The 14,202-nt window shown below is 50.1% G+C and overlaps 1 protein-coding gene across 1 annotated transcript; it reads right to left on the bottom strand.

Moving 5' to 3' along the window:
- Positions 1 to 395: 395 nt before the first annotated feature.
- Positions 396 to 13,076, bottom strand: CLDN14 (claudin 14). The gene is made up of 2 exons (XM_046001507.1): positions 12,944 to 13,076; positions 396 to 1,324 (listed from the first exon to the last, which is right to left on the bottom strand). Exon 2 carries the CDS (start codon positions 1,275 to 1,277, stop codon positions 564 to 566), a length of 714 nt encoding a protein of 237 aa, XP_045857463.1. The 5' UTR covers positions 1,278 to 1,324; positions 12,944 to 13,076; the 3' UTR covers positions 396 to 563.
- Between the last annotated feature and the right edge of the window lie 1,126 nt (positions 13,077 to 14,202).

The following is a 14,202-nucleotide window of genomic DNA, read 5'->3' on the forward strand; positions in this document are numbered from 1 at the left end:
CCTGCCTCTGGGCTTCAGCTGGAGTGACTGTTTTCAGCGGGTGCTGCTCAAGCAGCTTTTAGACAAAGGTCAGCCCAGCCCTTCTCTGATTTTTCCATCATGTGTGGGTTGGGGCCACTCCCGGGGTGTCCCCATTGCTTTGCAACATGGGGCCCTGATGGCGTGCTGTGGTCATACGACCCCAGCAGACAGAACAGACTGGAAACGGAAGCAGATACTGTCCATTTCATTGACAACCACATCCAAAGTTTTATTCCTGTATTGCAAACAAACCCCACAGACCAAACTCCCAAGTTGCCTTTCCTTCAGCGGTTATTAAATCACCCACATAAATACATATAATAAATAAAAAACCAGAAAGGATGAAGTCTTTGGTATATAGAGCTTTTCTCCCCCTTTTCTTCCCTCCTTCTCTCTGTTCTAAGCCCACTCCCTCGAGTTCATATTATTCCTCTGGACACCGAAGAGTAGTCCAGAAGTCAGCAGGGTGCCGGGACGCGGCAGGGGTGCGAGTCCGGGTGCTGCGGCGTCTGTGCGCTCGGGGAGGGCCAGGCGCTGGGCACTCACACGTAGTCGTTCAGTCTGTACCCGCTGAGCGAGGCCGAGGTGGCCGAGGGGGCCCGGTTGTCCTTGAAGGCGGCGGGGGGTCGGTAGGCGGGTGCGGTGGTGGCCGCGGCGCCCCTGGGCTGGGCCTGGTAGGGCCTGGAGGGCGCCTCGTCCTGGCAGGAGAGGCAGAGCAGCGTGCCACCGATGAGCGACAGGGACGAGGAGATGAAGCCGAGGTACAGGGCCTGCCCGATCTCGAACTTCATGCCGCTGGGCAGCAGCGGGTTGTAGAAGTTCTGCACCACGTCGTGGGTGGTCCAGGACACGGCCACCATGCACAGCAGGCCGGCCAGGATGAAGAGCGCGCCGCCCAGCGCGGCGAACGCGGTCTTGGCCGGCGTGCCCTTGGCGCAGCGCGTGCACTTCATGCCCACCACGGCGCAGGCGCAGGCCGCGCCCGACAGCAGGCAGGAGATGACCATGAGCGCGCGGGCCGCCTGCAGGTCTCGGGGCAGCGCCAGCAGCGAGCGGTAGATCTGGCACTGGTAGATGCCCGTGCTGTGCCACACGCACTCCATCCACAGCCCCTTCAGGTAGGACACGGCCGTCAGGATGTTGGTGCCCACGTGCGCCGTGCGGCGCCAGTGCGGCAGGATGGTGGTGATCAGCGTGCCCAGCAGGCCCAGGAAGCTGAGCAGGAAGCCCAGCAGCTGCACGGCCGTGCTGGCCATGGCCCCGGTGGCCGGCTGCCGGGCTCGCTCACGCGCCCGCCGGAGTCCTAATGAAGCCGGGAGGCGGGGCGGGGAGAGAGAGGAAATGGGTTAAAGATTATCTTGACGCATTTATTTCTGCCGCCGAAACCGAGTTTTCCATAGGGAGTTTGTAGAGCAATTAACAGTTTTAAAAATAGTTTCTGCGACTTCATTGGGTGATGGAGTAGGCTGCCCGTCAGTTTTCCCCGGAAGGCCAGAAGGGGAAGAGATGAAGGCAGACGTCTGGCTGGCCTGTGCGTCCCAAAGACCCCAAGGAAGGGCCGTCCAGAGCCCCCCTCCTGATCTGTCAGCACTTAGCAAGCCTTGTGGAAAGTTCTACCTTATGTGCACCCTAAAACACGAATGCTGCATTCGAATCTCATTCTGTCCCCTCTGGTTAGTGGTCACTCCCGTTGTTAAACCAACACAGGGACTGACAAGAGTTAAGGTGTGTGCTGCCTATGACTTAGAAATTAGCCTCAGATTGCCGGTCAGGATGAAATTCCTTCCAAAAATGGGTGACTTCCCTGTGCTCTCGGGACGTGAGAGGGTTTGTACCCACAGGCAGGTCTGATGCTTTCTTCCAGAATTCTGGAGCTGGATGTGAACTTAGAGATTATCCACGGATGCCAGGGCCCGGGAATGACCAAGGTCACCGTGCCTGACGTGCTGAGGCAGGACCACAAATCAGCAACCACCCCTTCCAGGCAGGCCACTTCCCCTCACACCTCTCTGCAGAGGGGTGGGCTTGCTGTGAACGGGGCACTTTTACCGGCCTTCCAGAGAGACAGGAATGCAGAGCCATTTCAAAGGTTTAAAAATTCTAACCGTGGCAAAATCCAGCACACTTCTGCAGGGCAAGGACCCAGCACCTATGTAGTGACGGACGACTAGGGGACACTCAGGAAATATTAGAAGGGAGGAAGGAGAGAAGCAGAGAAAAGGAAGCAAGGAAAGAATAAGGGAGAAAGGAGGGTGGGCGGGTGAGTAGAAATACCCCAGTGGACCCCACGGGCTCCTCTCTGTGGCCTGGAGCAGGGTGACCATCCGTGTTGCCACCCCTACCCACTGGGTGACTCTCAGGGTGTCTTTCCGGGCTCAGCTTCTTTCTCTAATATGAGGGAGCTCGACCCCGTGGCCCCAAAGTGTCTCCTGGTCCTGAAAAGGGATGTTTCTCGGTAGATGATGAGTCACCGAAGCATCCGGAGCCAAGGAAGAACCCAGTAGGCAAAACTCACTTCTTCCTTCATCTCGGTTAAGCGAGGGAAGGCTGCAGGGAGCAAGCTGTGGGTCGGTAGGGTCTTTCCCACCTGGGCCACACAGACACTCCCCGCGATGGTCTTGAACCCTGGGTCCTTGGTGGACAAAATCCCTGCTCCATTCCGGTGCAGGATTTGGGTAGTAACGAACACGTTCACATTTCCACTGGGGGCCTGTACCATCCTCTTGCTGGATTTAAAACTATGTACTGGGCTGAGCTGTCTTAGCCTCATAGCAAGTGATTCTTGGTTCTGTGCAAGTTAACAAGCCAGACCAGGGGACAGTGAAATACTGTGGTGCTGAACAGGACATGCAGTCCTCTGGCAGTGGGGACAATATTAAGGTTAAAACACCTGAGGGCACCTGGGTGGCTCAGTGGGTTAAGTTTCTGCCTTCAGCTAAAGTCATGATCTCAGGGTCCTGGGATCGAGCCCCACATCGGTCTCTCTGCTCAGCAGGGAGCCTGCTTCCTCCTCTCTCTCTGCCTGCCTCTCTGACTACTTGTGATCTCTGTCTGTCAAATAAATAAATAAAATCTTTAAAAAACAAAAACAAAAAATACCCACACCTGTGCAAGGATGATTTGTTCAGGACACCGTGTTTTTCATATACACTTCACACTCCCCACGAAGGATTTTTCCCTCCACGCAGCAAGGGTCCAGTTTGTGGAGATGCTGGGCTTGGGGTGGGGGTCTGTGTGGGAGGGACCCTGGCAAGTCCCTGCTGCCCAGAGCAGGGCCGGCTGTCCTGTAGTCACTGCAAGGGAGGAGAGGGTCCCACCCAGGGGTCGCTCTGCTGTGTGGGCCAGGGCTGCTTCAGCCATCCTCCCCCCTCCCCCCGATGTGCTGAGCAGCCTGGCCGAGCTGACACCCAAAGCGCCAACTTCCAGATGTAAGCAATGCCGGGCGCTGTGCAGACACTGTGCTGCCCGGTTTATTCCCCATCGTAACCCAGGGACGCAGCAGCAGTTCATCCTGTCTTACACACGGGGCACTGGGAGCAGGGGATGAAGTACTGTGCCTGGCCTGGCTGGTCTTCTCTGTAGTTTAACTCCTCCTTCAACCACGTGCTCAAATAAATAGGCGTGACACTGCTGTGAAGACCTCCGGAGGTGGGGAGAGGAGGGGACGGGTATCATCGGAGCCTTCTAGAGAGTTGACTCTTCTCCCCAAAGACATCCCAGGAACATTGGTTTCGGTCCTTTTGCAGTGGTCCAGGTAGCCACGGTGACCGACCGTTCTGGATTGCTGGAGACGGGGAGGCTTTCGGTGTGAAATCGGGATAGTCCCAGGCCAACCCAGACATTTGGTTCCTCCAGGAAGCCCAGAGGCTTCGGACTTTTCCAGATGGCCTTTGGGATGCTCCCAGTCCTGCCTGGAGGCTGTCCCCAGGCTGATGGCCGTGCAGGCTGTCCCTGGTCCAGGACATTCTGAGGCTTCTCAAAGCTCTAGCTTGTCAAGGTCAATCATTAAGTACACTGATCCTCAAGAATGTGGCACAGAAGCTAAGCCTGCCTGACCCCATTAGTCTAGGGAAGTGGACCAGAAGTTTATTGGAGGTCTAAATATTTATGGAGAGCCATGAGTGCTAATTTTAGAAACCATTAGGTTTCTATTTTTAAACTTGTACTAGAAGGATTTGCTAATTTAAGAAGTGGGGGTTAATGAGCCTCCAACTCCCAGCCACGAGCCCCCTCACCCCTTCCCGGTAGTTACCAGCAGCTGCTACTGGCATTAGGTCATAATTCAACTTCCCCGCAACCACTTTTCACTTTGGGGCCGTCGGATGGAAAAACAACTTCAGATGAATGCATCTCCTTGGAAACCACATAAAACTCATCCCTGATACTCCGGAAGGATCTTGCCCAAGCGTGCCTCCCAAGAGGGGCAGTGCGTGCAGAACTCAACAAGCCAGCCGTGTTGGAGAGCTGCGACTAGCTTCACCTCTGAGCTACTCTTTTCCTGCACATGTGTGTGTGCTTGAGGAAGCATTTGCTAGGGAGACGGGAGTCCAAGACAAATATGGTTCTAAGACTCGAGTTCCAAAAAGACCTTGACAGGCTGAGTGGGTGGGGTTGAGCGTCACAAGATAAGGCATTCCAGGAGTAAATGTTGGGTCTTGCACTAGGGTTCACAAAGTCCCCAAAGCACACTCCTGGGTGGGTGATCTGTGGTCTAGTTGTGTGAGTGAGCAGGACTTAGGATTTAAGATTTGCAGGATGTCTTGTGTGAGGAGTATAAACGTCAGGTGGGTTAGAGAAGGGCTGGTGACGGTTGGTCTTCTCACTGCTCGTAGTATGCATGCAAGCACTGTGAACCTCCCAGAAAATCCTAAACTTACTTGACCAGAGACATTGTCTCTAGAGACATCTCAGAGACATTGACTCTTCCAGGGAAAACTTGAAGTCAAATCACTCTGGCAAGCAGACCGAGAGGGTGCAGGTCCCATAAAAGTTTAATGGAGCAATGTTGAGCTGGAGTTGCTAAAAAAGGCAAAACCAAGTAATTTGATTTTCGGGAGGCTGAATGAGCACAGATAGGAAGGCCAGCAGGATGTAGGGTTTGTCCCCAGCAGAGTCTCAGAAAGCCCCAGGGCTATAAAGTAACATGAAAATCCATGAAGGGCAGCTGTGGAAAACACCAGGGCACTGTCGGCCCCTCAAACTGGATCTGGTTTTATGAGCACCAGATCTGAAAGGTGAGGGTTTTTTTCCATAACTTTTATGTTGCTCCTTCCTCTGTTGTCTGTGAGCTACAATTTTTTTTTAAGGAAAGAAAGAATTTAAAAAAATAAAAAAGGAGCAGAAAGAAAGGAGCACATGGTGGAGTTCAACCTCCCAGCCTGCCTGGACTCCAGCTGTCTCCCAGTGGCCAGTGGGAACAGCCTGGCTAGGACAAGGGACTGAAGCACTGTTCTCCCAGCCCCCTGCTCCTGCCTTTTTACTGTCCAGCAAGAGAAGTCCTGGGCACTTCTAGTTCATTCTTCATTTGCTGGAGTATGAGCTCAGCTCTCCCCTGGCATCCAGACGGCCTGGAGGGGTGAAGGTGTGAGGCCAGTAGGACATTTGAGTCACATGATGTCCCCATGCCTCAGAAATCTCACCTGTGGCTACCTGTAGCCGTCACCTACCTCACCCCTCGAAAACTCAATCCCATTACGAGTAGCTCACCTAGGGACAGACGTGGCTTGCTGGCCCTTCCCCACCCACAGTGTTAGACCTGGCGTGAGGGTGATGGGGAAGGAGGGCACAGGCCAGGTATGTGGGAATTTCTTTACCCTGTATCCCCTGGACACTCCTGTCTAGAGGAAGAGTTGGAAGGTTTGGCCACTCAGCCAATTTTCAACTTTGAACTGGCCTGCAGTGGGAACAGACTCATAGTCATCTGGGAATGAGCCATCACATCCGTCTGCCCCAAGGGCTCCTGACGTGGTGTTGGGTCCATAGCGGAGACATACAACCTAGCTTCCTAGAGCTTATCAAGGAAAAGGAAGAGCTGCCTTTAAAGAGAAATGGTCCTCGGACTTCGTAAGTATGCAGAATTGTTTCAACTTTGATATTCAGCAATTTAAGAAAATGTTTGGTTCAAAAAACCTGTCTTTTCTTCATGTCGCCCCAACTGGACTGGCTCTTTTTTTTTAACTTAATTTAATTTAATTTATTTATTTGACACAGAGAGAGATCACAAGTAGGCAGAGTGGCAGGAAGAGGGAGAGGGGGTAGCAGGCTCCCCACTGAGCAGCAAGACCATGGGGCTCGATCCCAGGACCCTGAGACCATGACCTGAGCGCAAGGCAGAGGCTTAACCCGCCGAGCCACCCAGGAGCCCCTGGACTGACTCTTCATTGTTACTTAGCTATTTCACAAATGCCACACCTTAGGAACTAAGAATAAACTCAAAGTAGATTTGGATTCACCTTAATGAGATGAACTAACAAAATGAACATGAGAAAAGAAATGACTTTTGTGCTATATCCAAATGAAATAACGACACCTAGTATTTCCTAAATACATGTTGGGCACTGTGTTTCTTATTAATGTACAAAGCAAACAGATCTCTTTTCTAGAAGCTCAGGTATACTCTGGAGGTACGATTATAGTGCATCCTCTTACACAAATATATAAAAATCAGGAGGAAGGGATCAAGTAATATTTTGGAAAAACTATTTCATATTCATTCTGGGTGGGCCATACAGTGGAGTTTTGGGCTCTAAAAATGAAGTTTCGTTCATTACCATTCCAAACGTTCTGTAACTTTCCTTGGGTTATTTTTCAGACTGTTCGGCATCTGTAGTTGAAATTTATGAGGATTTCTCTGCCATCTACAGCTGCCGCAGAAGAAGGGCAGTCTTTCTGTGACAGCCGGAGGCAGGATAACTGTATGACCAACTTATTACTATCATGGTGGTTAGAGCTTGCTTGTGCTATTCAGGGATATCAATGCAAAATATCGTGCCCACATCATATAGATATGACAATTTATAGATGAAATTTTTCCCCTCTCTTTTGGATGACCAAAGAAAAATCTATTTTTCATAACAAGCACTGGTTTGGGGAGAAGCCTGTGTTAATACAGATGAAAACCATAGCTTTGTGGTTAGACCATTTTCAACTCAGTGAGACTGAACAGTCTATTGATTTTAGTGAAAACTGTAAGTTTAAGTAACTGCAGCCATAAAAAATTCTAAAGCATTTCTCAGGAGGCATGATCTCTCTAATTTCAACTCACCGGATTTAATTAGAATCCACTACAAATATAGCAGATAAGTATTTCTAAATGAAATTATTGACTTTCATTTAATAAAACACACTGCTGCCTTTGCAAAGCTGTTTTTCCTGACAAGATAGTTGTCTAGATTTGCTATGTTGTTGTTTTTCATTTTTCAGGGCATAGATTGATAAAAACCTGTTACACAAGAAATGTATTAAAAGGTATGGGGCACCAGGGTGGCTCAGTCATTTAGTGTCCAACTCCTGGTTTTGGTTCAGGTCATGATCTCATAGGCAGTGAGATTGAGCCCTGGATTGGCCTCCATGCCCAGTGGGGAGTCTGCTTGAGAGTCTCTCCCTTGCTCCTCCCCCAACTTGTGTGCCTGCTCTCTCTCTCTCTCTCTCTCAAATAAATAAATAAACCTTTAAAAAAAAAAAGGTAAAAAGATATGGGTATTGTCTAAAGTATTAAATGAGGGGCACCTGGGTGGCTCAGTAGGTTAAGCCTCTGCCTTCAGCTCAGGTCATGATCTCAGGGTCCTGGGATCGAGCCCTGCATCGGGCTCTCTGCTCAGCAGGGAGTCTGCTTCTCCCTCTCTCTGCCTTCCTCTCTGTCTACTTGTGATCTCTCTCTTTCTGTCAAATAAATAAATACAATCTTTAAAAAAAATAAAGTGTTAAATGATGATTAGATGACTCACAGTTAAAATGTTTCAAGGGAAAGTTTTGTATAAGGGATGTTATAGGCTGAATTATGCTCCCCCCAAGAAGGTAATGTTGAAGTCCTAATATCTAGTGCCCCAGAATGTGACTTTATTTGGAAATAGGGTTGTTGCAGACATGATTAGTTAAGTGAAGTCATACTGGAATAGGGTAGGCTTCTAAACCAGTAAGACTGGTGTTCTTATCACAAGACGGCCTTGTGAAGACACAGAAAAATAGGGAGGACACTATATGACAGAGGAGGCAGAGGTTGCAATGATGTATCTTCAAACCAAGAAATGCTAAGATTTGCCAGCAACTCTCAGAAGCTGGGAGAGAGACATGGAACAGAGTTTTCCTTACAGTCCTCAGAAGGAACCAACCTTGCTGACTTCTTGATTTTAGACTCCTGTCTGCAGAATTGTAAGAGAATAACTTTCTGTTCCTTTTAAGCCACCCAATTTGTGGCACTTTGTCACAGCAGCCCTAGGAAGTCAATACAGGAGACTAGTTGAATGGCAGCGTGGGAGGTTGTAGAAAAGAAGCGCTCATGTTTGAATATGAGAAGTGGATCCTTCCCAGAAAGGACATTGAGCACAGTCTGGTGTCTTCCCATTTGTCATGGAAAACAACAAGGCAGTAATTAGCTTTATGTCCCAAAGTGTAGAAGACAGAATCTAAGGAGAGGTTAGAGAACACAGAGAAGGAAGAATTTGGAAGACTGTAGTTGTGGAAACTCAAGAGCAAGTGCCAACTACAGTAAGTAACCCATACAGCAATCAAATAACTCAACCTCTCCAGATTGGAAAAGTGTATGAATCCATTGATCCCAGGCTGCCAGGCTTTCCTGTGGAAATCCAGTAAAGCTCAGTGGTACCTCCTTTTGGGTCTTTATGTCAAAACAGAAATGAGAACAAGCAATAGGACATTGTCCTAGCTGGGCCAGAAACCTCCATGAATAAGGTAACTCTTCCATGAATTTTATAAGCTTGTGAAACTGAACTGGGGATATATTTCAGTGACTAAAAATGTGGTGTCAAAATGAAAACATACGACTGAGATTTATTAATGCTAAATAAAATATAGTTAAAAATGATGTTTAATGTTCATTCTCTGTAAATTTAGCTTTTTGAGCCCAGGTGCACAGAAGCTGTTAGTTATTAATACTAAGTTATTAATGTTAGTTATTAATGTAAAGCAATCACAGCTAAATGTACTATTTGCAAAATGCCAAACATAGGCTAAGTGCTTCTGTTGGCATTACCTTATTTGATCCTTTAAGAAATCTGTGATGTGCATGTTGTTGTCCCCATTTACAGATAGGGAAACTGAGGCCTGGAGAGGTAAAGTAACTTGTCCAAGATCACACCTGGGCTGAATCAGAGAGACCAGTGCAGACTCCTGTAATGATCCAGGTAGATGATCCCAGCAGTAACAAAGGTGAGTGCTGAAAAGAGGTCGGTGAGGCTGACAAGGTTCACTGACAGGTTAGCTGTGGGGTGTGAGAGACAGGAGTCAAACACAGCCCCAGGGGTTCTGCTCACACAGCTTGAGGAATGCAGCTGCCAATTATTGAGAAGGTAAGGAAAGTAGGAGGTGGGCAGGTTTGGAGGGTGAAGGGCAGAAAAGAAACTTGCTTTGAACGTGTTGAGTTTGAGATGGCTATCACTGCCCAGGTGGGGACACCTGTGGTTCGATGTAGATGTGCAGAGTTCAGGGAGGAGATTGGACTGGAGAAGGCCGTTTGAGACACAACAGCATACACCTGGGATTAAGAGCCATGAGACTGGATGACACCCATAGACAGGGAAGGACAGGGCCTGCCCAGTGACTCAGGAACCCTTTAACATCAGAGATTGGGTGATGAGGAGGAGTCAGGAGCATGGGGCACAGGAGTGGCCATGAGAGGGGAGGCAGCCCAGCGTAGTGAGTGAGGACAAGATCCATGTTGGAGAGAGTGATGCACCAGGTCAAATCATCAGAAAAATCAAGCAATCTGAACGAATACTGAGAAATGATTGTGGGATTCAGCAACACAAAGGAAACTGCAGACCCTGGTAAACACAGTTTTGGTAGAATGATTGTAATGGGTTCAAGAGAGGACCAAGAAGAGGCAAATGAGCCCAGAACATTCTTTTGAGGACTTGGACAATCAAGTACCCCCCTAGCAAGTTTGTTTGGTTTGATGATAGGTTTGTTCTTACCACCTCAGTCCTCTTTCACCCAGCCCTTCCTGGGTACTCAGCCTACGTCATGTATCAATCTTGGCCAACATAGGGCATTTATATTTTCCTGGATGGCCCCCTGAGAACAAATCTCCTGTCCTTGGCCCCAAAGAATATCACTCACGTCAGTAAAGATATGACTGGCTCAGCCCTCGGAGGGAGACCAGCGATACTTCCAGGGATGTGTTTCTAAAACGTTTTAAGAAATTCAAAATGAATTGAGAGAGGTATGAAATTTCAGATCACAGAAGTCTTCATTAACACAAAAGCCTCGCCGGTGAAATAGTGCATGGCGTTTCTAGCTTAGTCTTCAGACACATACAAAGGGCCGTGTTGTGCATTTTCTCAGAAGAGTACAGGCCACCGCAGGTCACATTTGCCCATTCTCAGGACGGGCTACATCATTGGCAGAAGCCAGCGCAAAATGAAAATGCGGGGCCCCTTGTTCAAAAATCATTACGAATTTCAAGATGAATGAGATATTCTACAGTGCATCCAAAAGGCATGGGCCACTCCTGAGGGTGCAGTCTTGTGGGACCTGGCAGGTGGCAGGCCCTTGAAGCCTGTCCTACTGGTTATGGACGGAGCCAGGAGCTGGATGTTGGGAGTTTTCCTCCCTTAAACCCATGAGCATGTCTCATTGAGATGTTGAACAGGAGACACTTTTGCAGTATGCTGCAGAATAAAAAAAATATGGTTTCACATGTTTATTTTTTCTTCATTTAAGTGTAGCCCAGATGCCTCTGTAAATGCCTGGCAAGGAGGAGACTTTGGAAAACAAAGCTATTGCCGGCCTCCTGTGCCCGAGAGTGGCCTCCAATGGAAACAGACCCGTCGTTCTAAATCTGTTTTCACTTTCCTCTTGTTCCAGGGAGGCTGTAGGTGTGCGTGCCATTGGGTGTGCACGTCCAAGCCCAGGAGTGAACAGCTAGCTGCCTCTGGGTGGCTTGCTTCTTCTCGGAGACTCTGCTCCAAGCCCCCAGAGTCTGGTAAGGCCCCCAGCCCCTAGCGAGAAGGGGTGAGGGCCCTGAGCCCCAGCTGCTCCTTGTTCCTTCCAGGGTTCCCCCTATGGGAGCCCTCCGAGAGCAAGCCCTGGGCCCCCTCCCAGCACACAGCCCCTGGTGGAAAATTCCCGATGCCTTATTGCTGTTGGCAGCCCCGGGAGGAGCCTGTAGCCCTGGCGGCCGCTCGTCCCGCGAACAGTGTGAGGAGTATGAAGATCATCTGGAGGGAGGAATGTTTGCGTTTCAAAGCGCCAAGAATCACTCCTGAACTGGCAAGATGGACGGACTGTCTGTGTTTTAGAACAAGACATCGGAAGAAGCCTTGAAAATAGGCTCTTAGACTTCTTGTTCTGTGCAATGGAAGACATTCCCTGATAGAAACGACAGAATGATTTTTTTAAAGACAAGAATTGGCATCCAATTGTATTGATTTTTATCTAGAAAAACCTAGAAAACAAATATTTATAGTAACGTTTTCATGGTACCAAAGGAAGAATCTATGTTTCCCCCCCCCCCACCTTTTTTGGGACAGGTTTCTCTGTAGGTGCTTAAGAAGCATCGATCCCATTATAGATGTGGGTAAGTGACACACAGTAACCATAAGAGATTTTTGCAAAGCAGATGGTGCCAGATAAGAATGGAGGCCGACTTCAAGCCCCACTAATTCGAGCAAACAGCTCAGCCTTACATGATTCACCTGGCTATCTACCTCATAACAGCTGCTTCCCAGAACTGTGTAGAAGATGCTGAGATAATATATGCAAAAACCTGTAAGCGCTGTGAGGACACCCAGCGAATGCCTGTGCTGCAGATTTATGTCCTCACGGAAAAATCCGTTCCTGACTCCATCCAAGCCCGCCTGGACACCCGCACTGAGCCCAGACCTGGCCCAGAGCTGCCGGAGAACGCAGCAATGGGGCTCTTCTCTGGTTTCCCAAGACTTCAAAACTAAACCGAGCGATTAAAAGATTTTTGGTCTTGAAAACTGCAGGAATTAAATATCTCGGCGGGAATGTGCAGCCAAAAGCCAGCGTCCTGAGTGACTCTACGTTTGGGGACCCTCTCAGGGCACTAATCCTGGATCCCTTTCTACTTTGCCTGTGGCCCTCCCAGCAGGCCTCGGGAAGACCGCCCCTCCTGGGAAGACCACAGCAGCTGTTGGGATGTGGGGTTCAAGGTAGTGGAAGGATTAACTCGCGGATCAGATTGCATGGAATTTCCCCCGTTTTACCCTTATTAAGAGAGATCTATAACTTTCCTGCCCCTTCTCCCATGCCAGTGTGTGTGTGTGTGTGTGTGTTGGCGGGGAGAGGTGCGGGTTGTGGGGAGGATAAGTCTCCCACGTCTGGAAACTCTGGACGCTCTGCCTGGTCGTCTTTGCCGGAGAAACAAGTCAGTCACAGTGCAAAGGGTCAGGGACAGTGAGCTCAAGCTGACGCTGCCTTGAAACACTCAATAGATTTAGTCCTTGCCCCCAGACCGGGGCCAGCCAGTGATGAAAGAGTTCTGCCCAAACACTCAGGAATGGGGTCTTGACCTTCCTGGCTCATTAGGAACCCAGCTGCCCTCACTCCTGGCTGCTGTGTCCCCACCCCCCCACCGGTGTCCCTAGGCGTCCTCCAGCTTCCTGTCACCTGGAGAACACTTGCCTGCCCATGGCTCTGGTCAGCAGGGCCTCACAAAACCCCCAGACAATTGACTGTCAACCCCAAACCCTCCCGACTCATCCCCTCACCCCAAACTCACATGCAGAGGCTCTGAGTTCCATCCGCTTCATCAGGTCCCTCGTCAGTGGGGCTGCTCCAGACGCTGGCCGGGCCAGCCCGTATGGAACCAGGATTCCTCCCGGATGCCGCCGCCCTCCAGTCTTCCCTCTTCCACCAACTGGAAGCTTCAAGGCCAGAAGATTTGAGAGAAAAGTATTACCTTGCCCTTTGAGAAGGACCTGCGTGGGCACAGGTGTTATCGGTTGAATGGTTAACTGCCCTGTGCACGATAGGAGGCAGCCGGGCCAAGGCGGACATTCAGGACCAACCAGAAATGTCATTTCTGCACTTTGGAAAAGTGCCCAATACATCTGAACATAGTCATCTCCTCCCTAAAACACCCTCCGGCGACTCTCCAGGGCGGCCGGCATAAAGCCTTAACTGCCCCGCCAAGCGCCGAGGTTCATCCACTGTCAGCCCAGGCCACCTGCCTATGCTGCCTGCGCCGGGCCCATGGCCTGTGCACTCCTCCTTGGCGTCCATACTCAAGACTCGCCTGCAAACAGCCGAATGCCTGCCCATGATCCAGCCCCTCCTGTGGCCTGGCCACCCACCATCCCCAGGGCCGGTCACCTGGCAGTTGTCCCCGTGCTGCTTGGGACTTTTATCAAATTGAGCAACCCAAGAGTTTCTCAACTCGCCGGGCGCTGGACAAAAGCCATCGAATTTTGACCAACATGCAACTGAGTTTTATTTTTTCAGCCACAGTTGCAGATATGGGCAGTTAGGTGATGTCTGCTGGTAGATTATGGAACTGGGTGGGTCGTGGGGCATATGTGGAAGGAGGGCCGATTTGCTTTGAGTTGGAGATAAGCGACAAGGCGAAATGTGAAGCCAGTGCCGAAAGAAGAAGGTGGCTTTCTTGGGATTTATGAGAAGTTTGCCTGGAGAGCCTGATAGGACTGGGCATAATCCTGAAAGGTAGGACAGCACCTGAGGGAACGGGGCTGTGCTGGGCATTCTGGGACACAGAATTTAGCTTGACTCATGTGTCTGTCCCTTTCTCTGTCCTTTTCACTGATTCCATCATGATGCGCCAAGGGCGGGCACTTGGGCTCCTGTGTTCTCTTCACTGCAGTCTTCTGTCTGCATGGCTTTGGTTGGTGCGTAGTGATAACGAAGGAGCTCAGCCGCGGGCAAATGGCTCTGAGCAGGGACCAGAGTCTGGCCTCTGTGTCGCTGGCAATGGGAAGGTGATGGCAGAGAGGTGTCTTGTGGAAGCGTTGGGAGTCTGGAGCA

This window comes from Meles meles, chromosome 4 (assembly GCF_922984935.1).
Source record: "Meles meles chromosome 4, mMelMel3.1 paternal haplotype, whole genome shotgun sequence".
Lineage (NCBI taxonomy): Eukaryota > Metazoa > Chordata > Mammalia > Carnivora > Mustelidae > Meles > Meles meles.

Bases quoted from the DNA above. Each gene is read 5' to 3' on its own strand.
- CLDN14 (XM_046001507.1), bottom strand. From the start codon at position 1,277: ATGGCCAGCACGGCCGTGCAGCTGCTGGGCTTCCTGCTCAGCTTCCTG.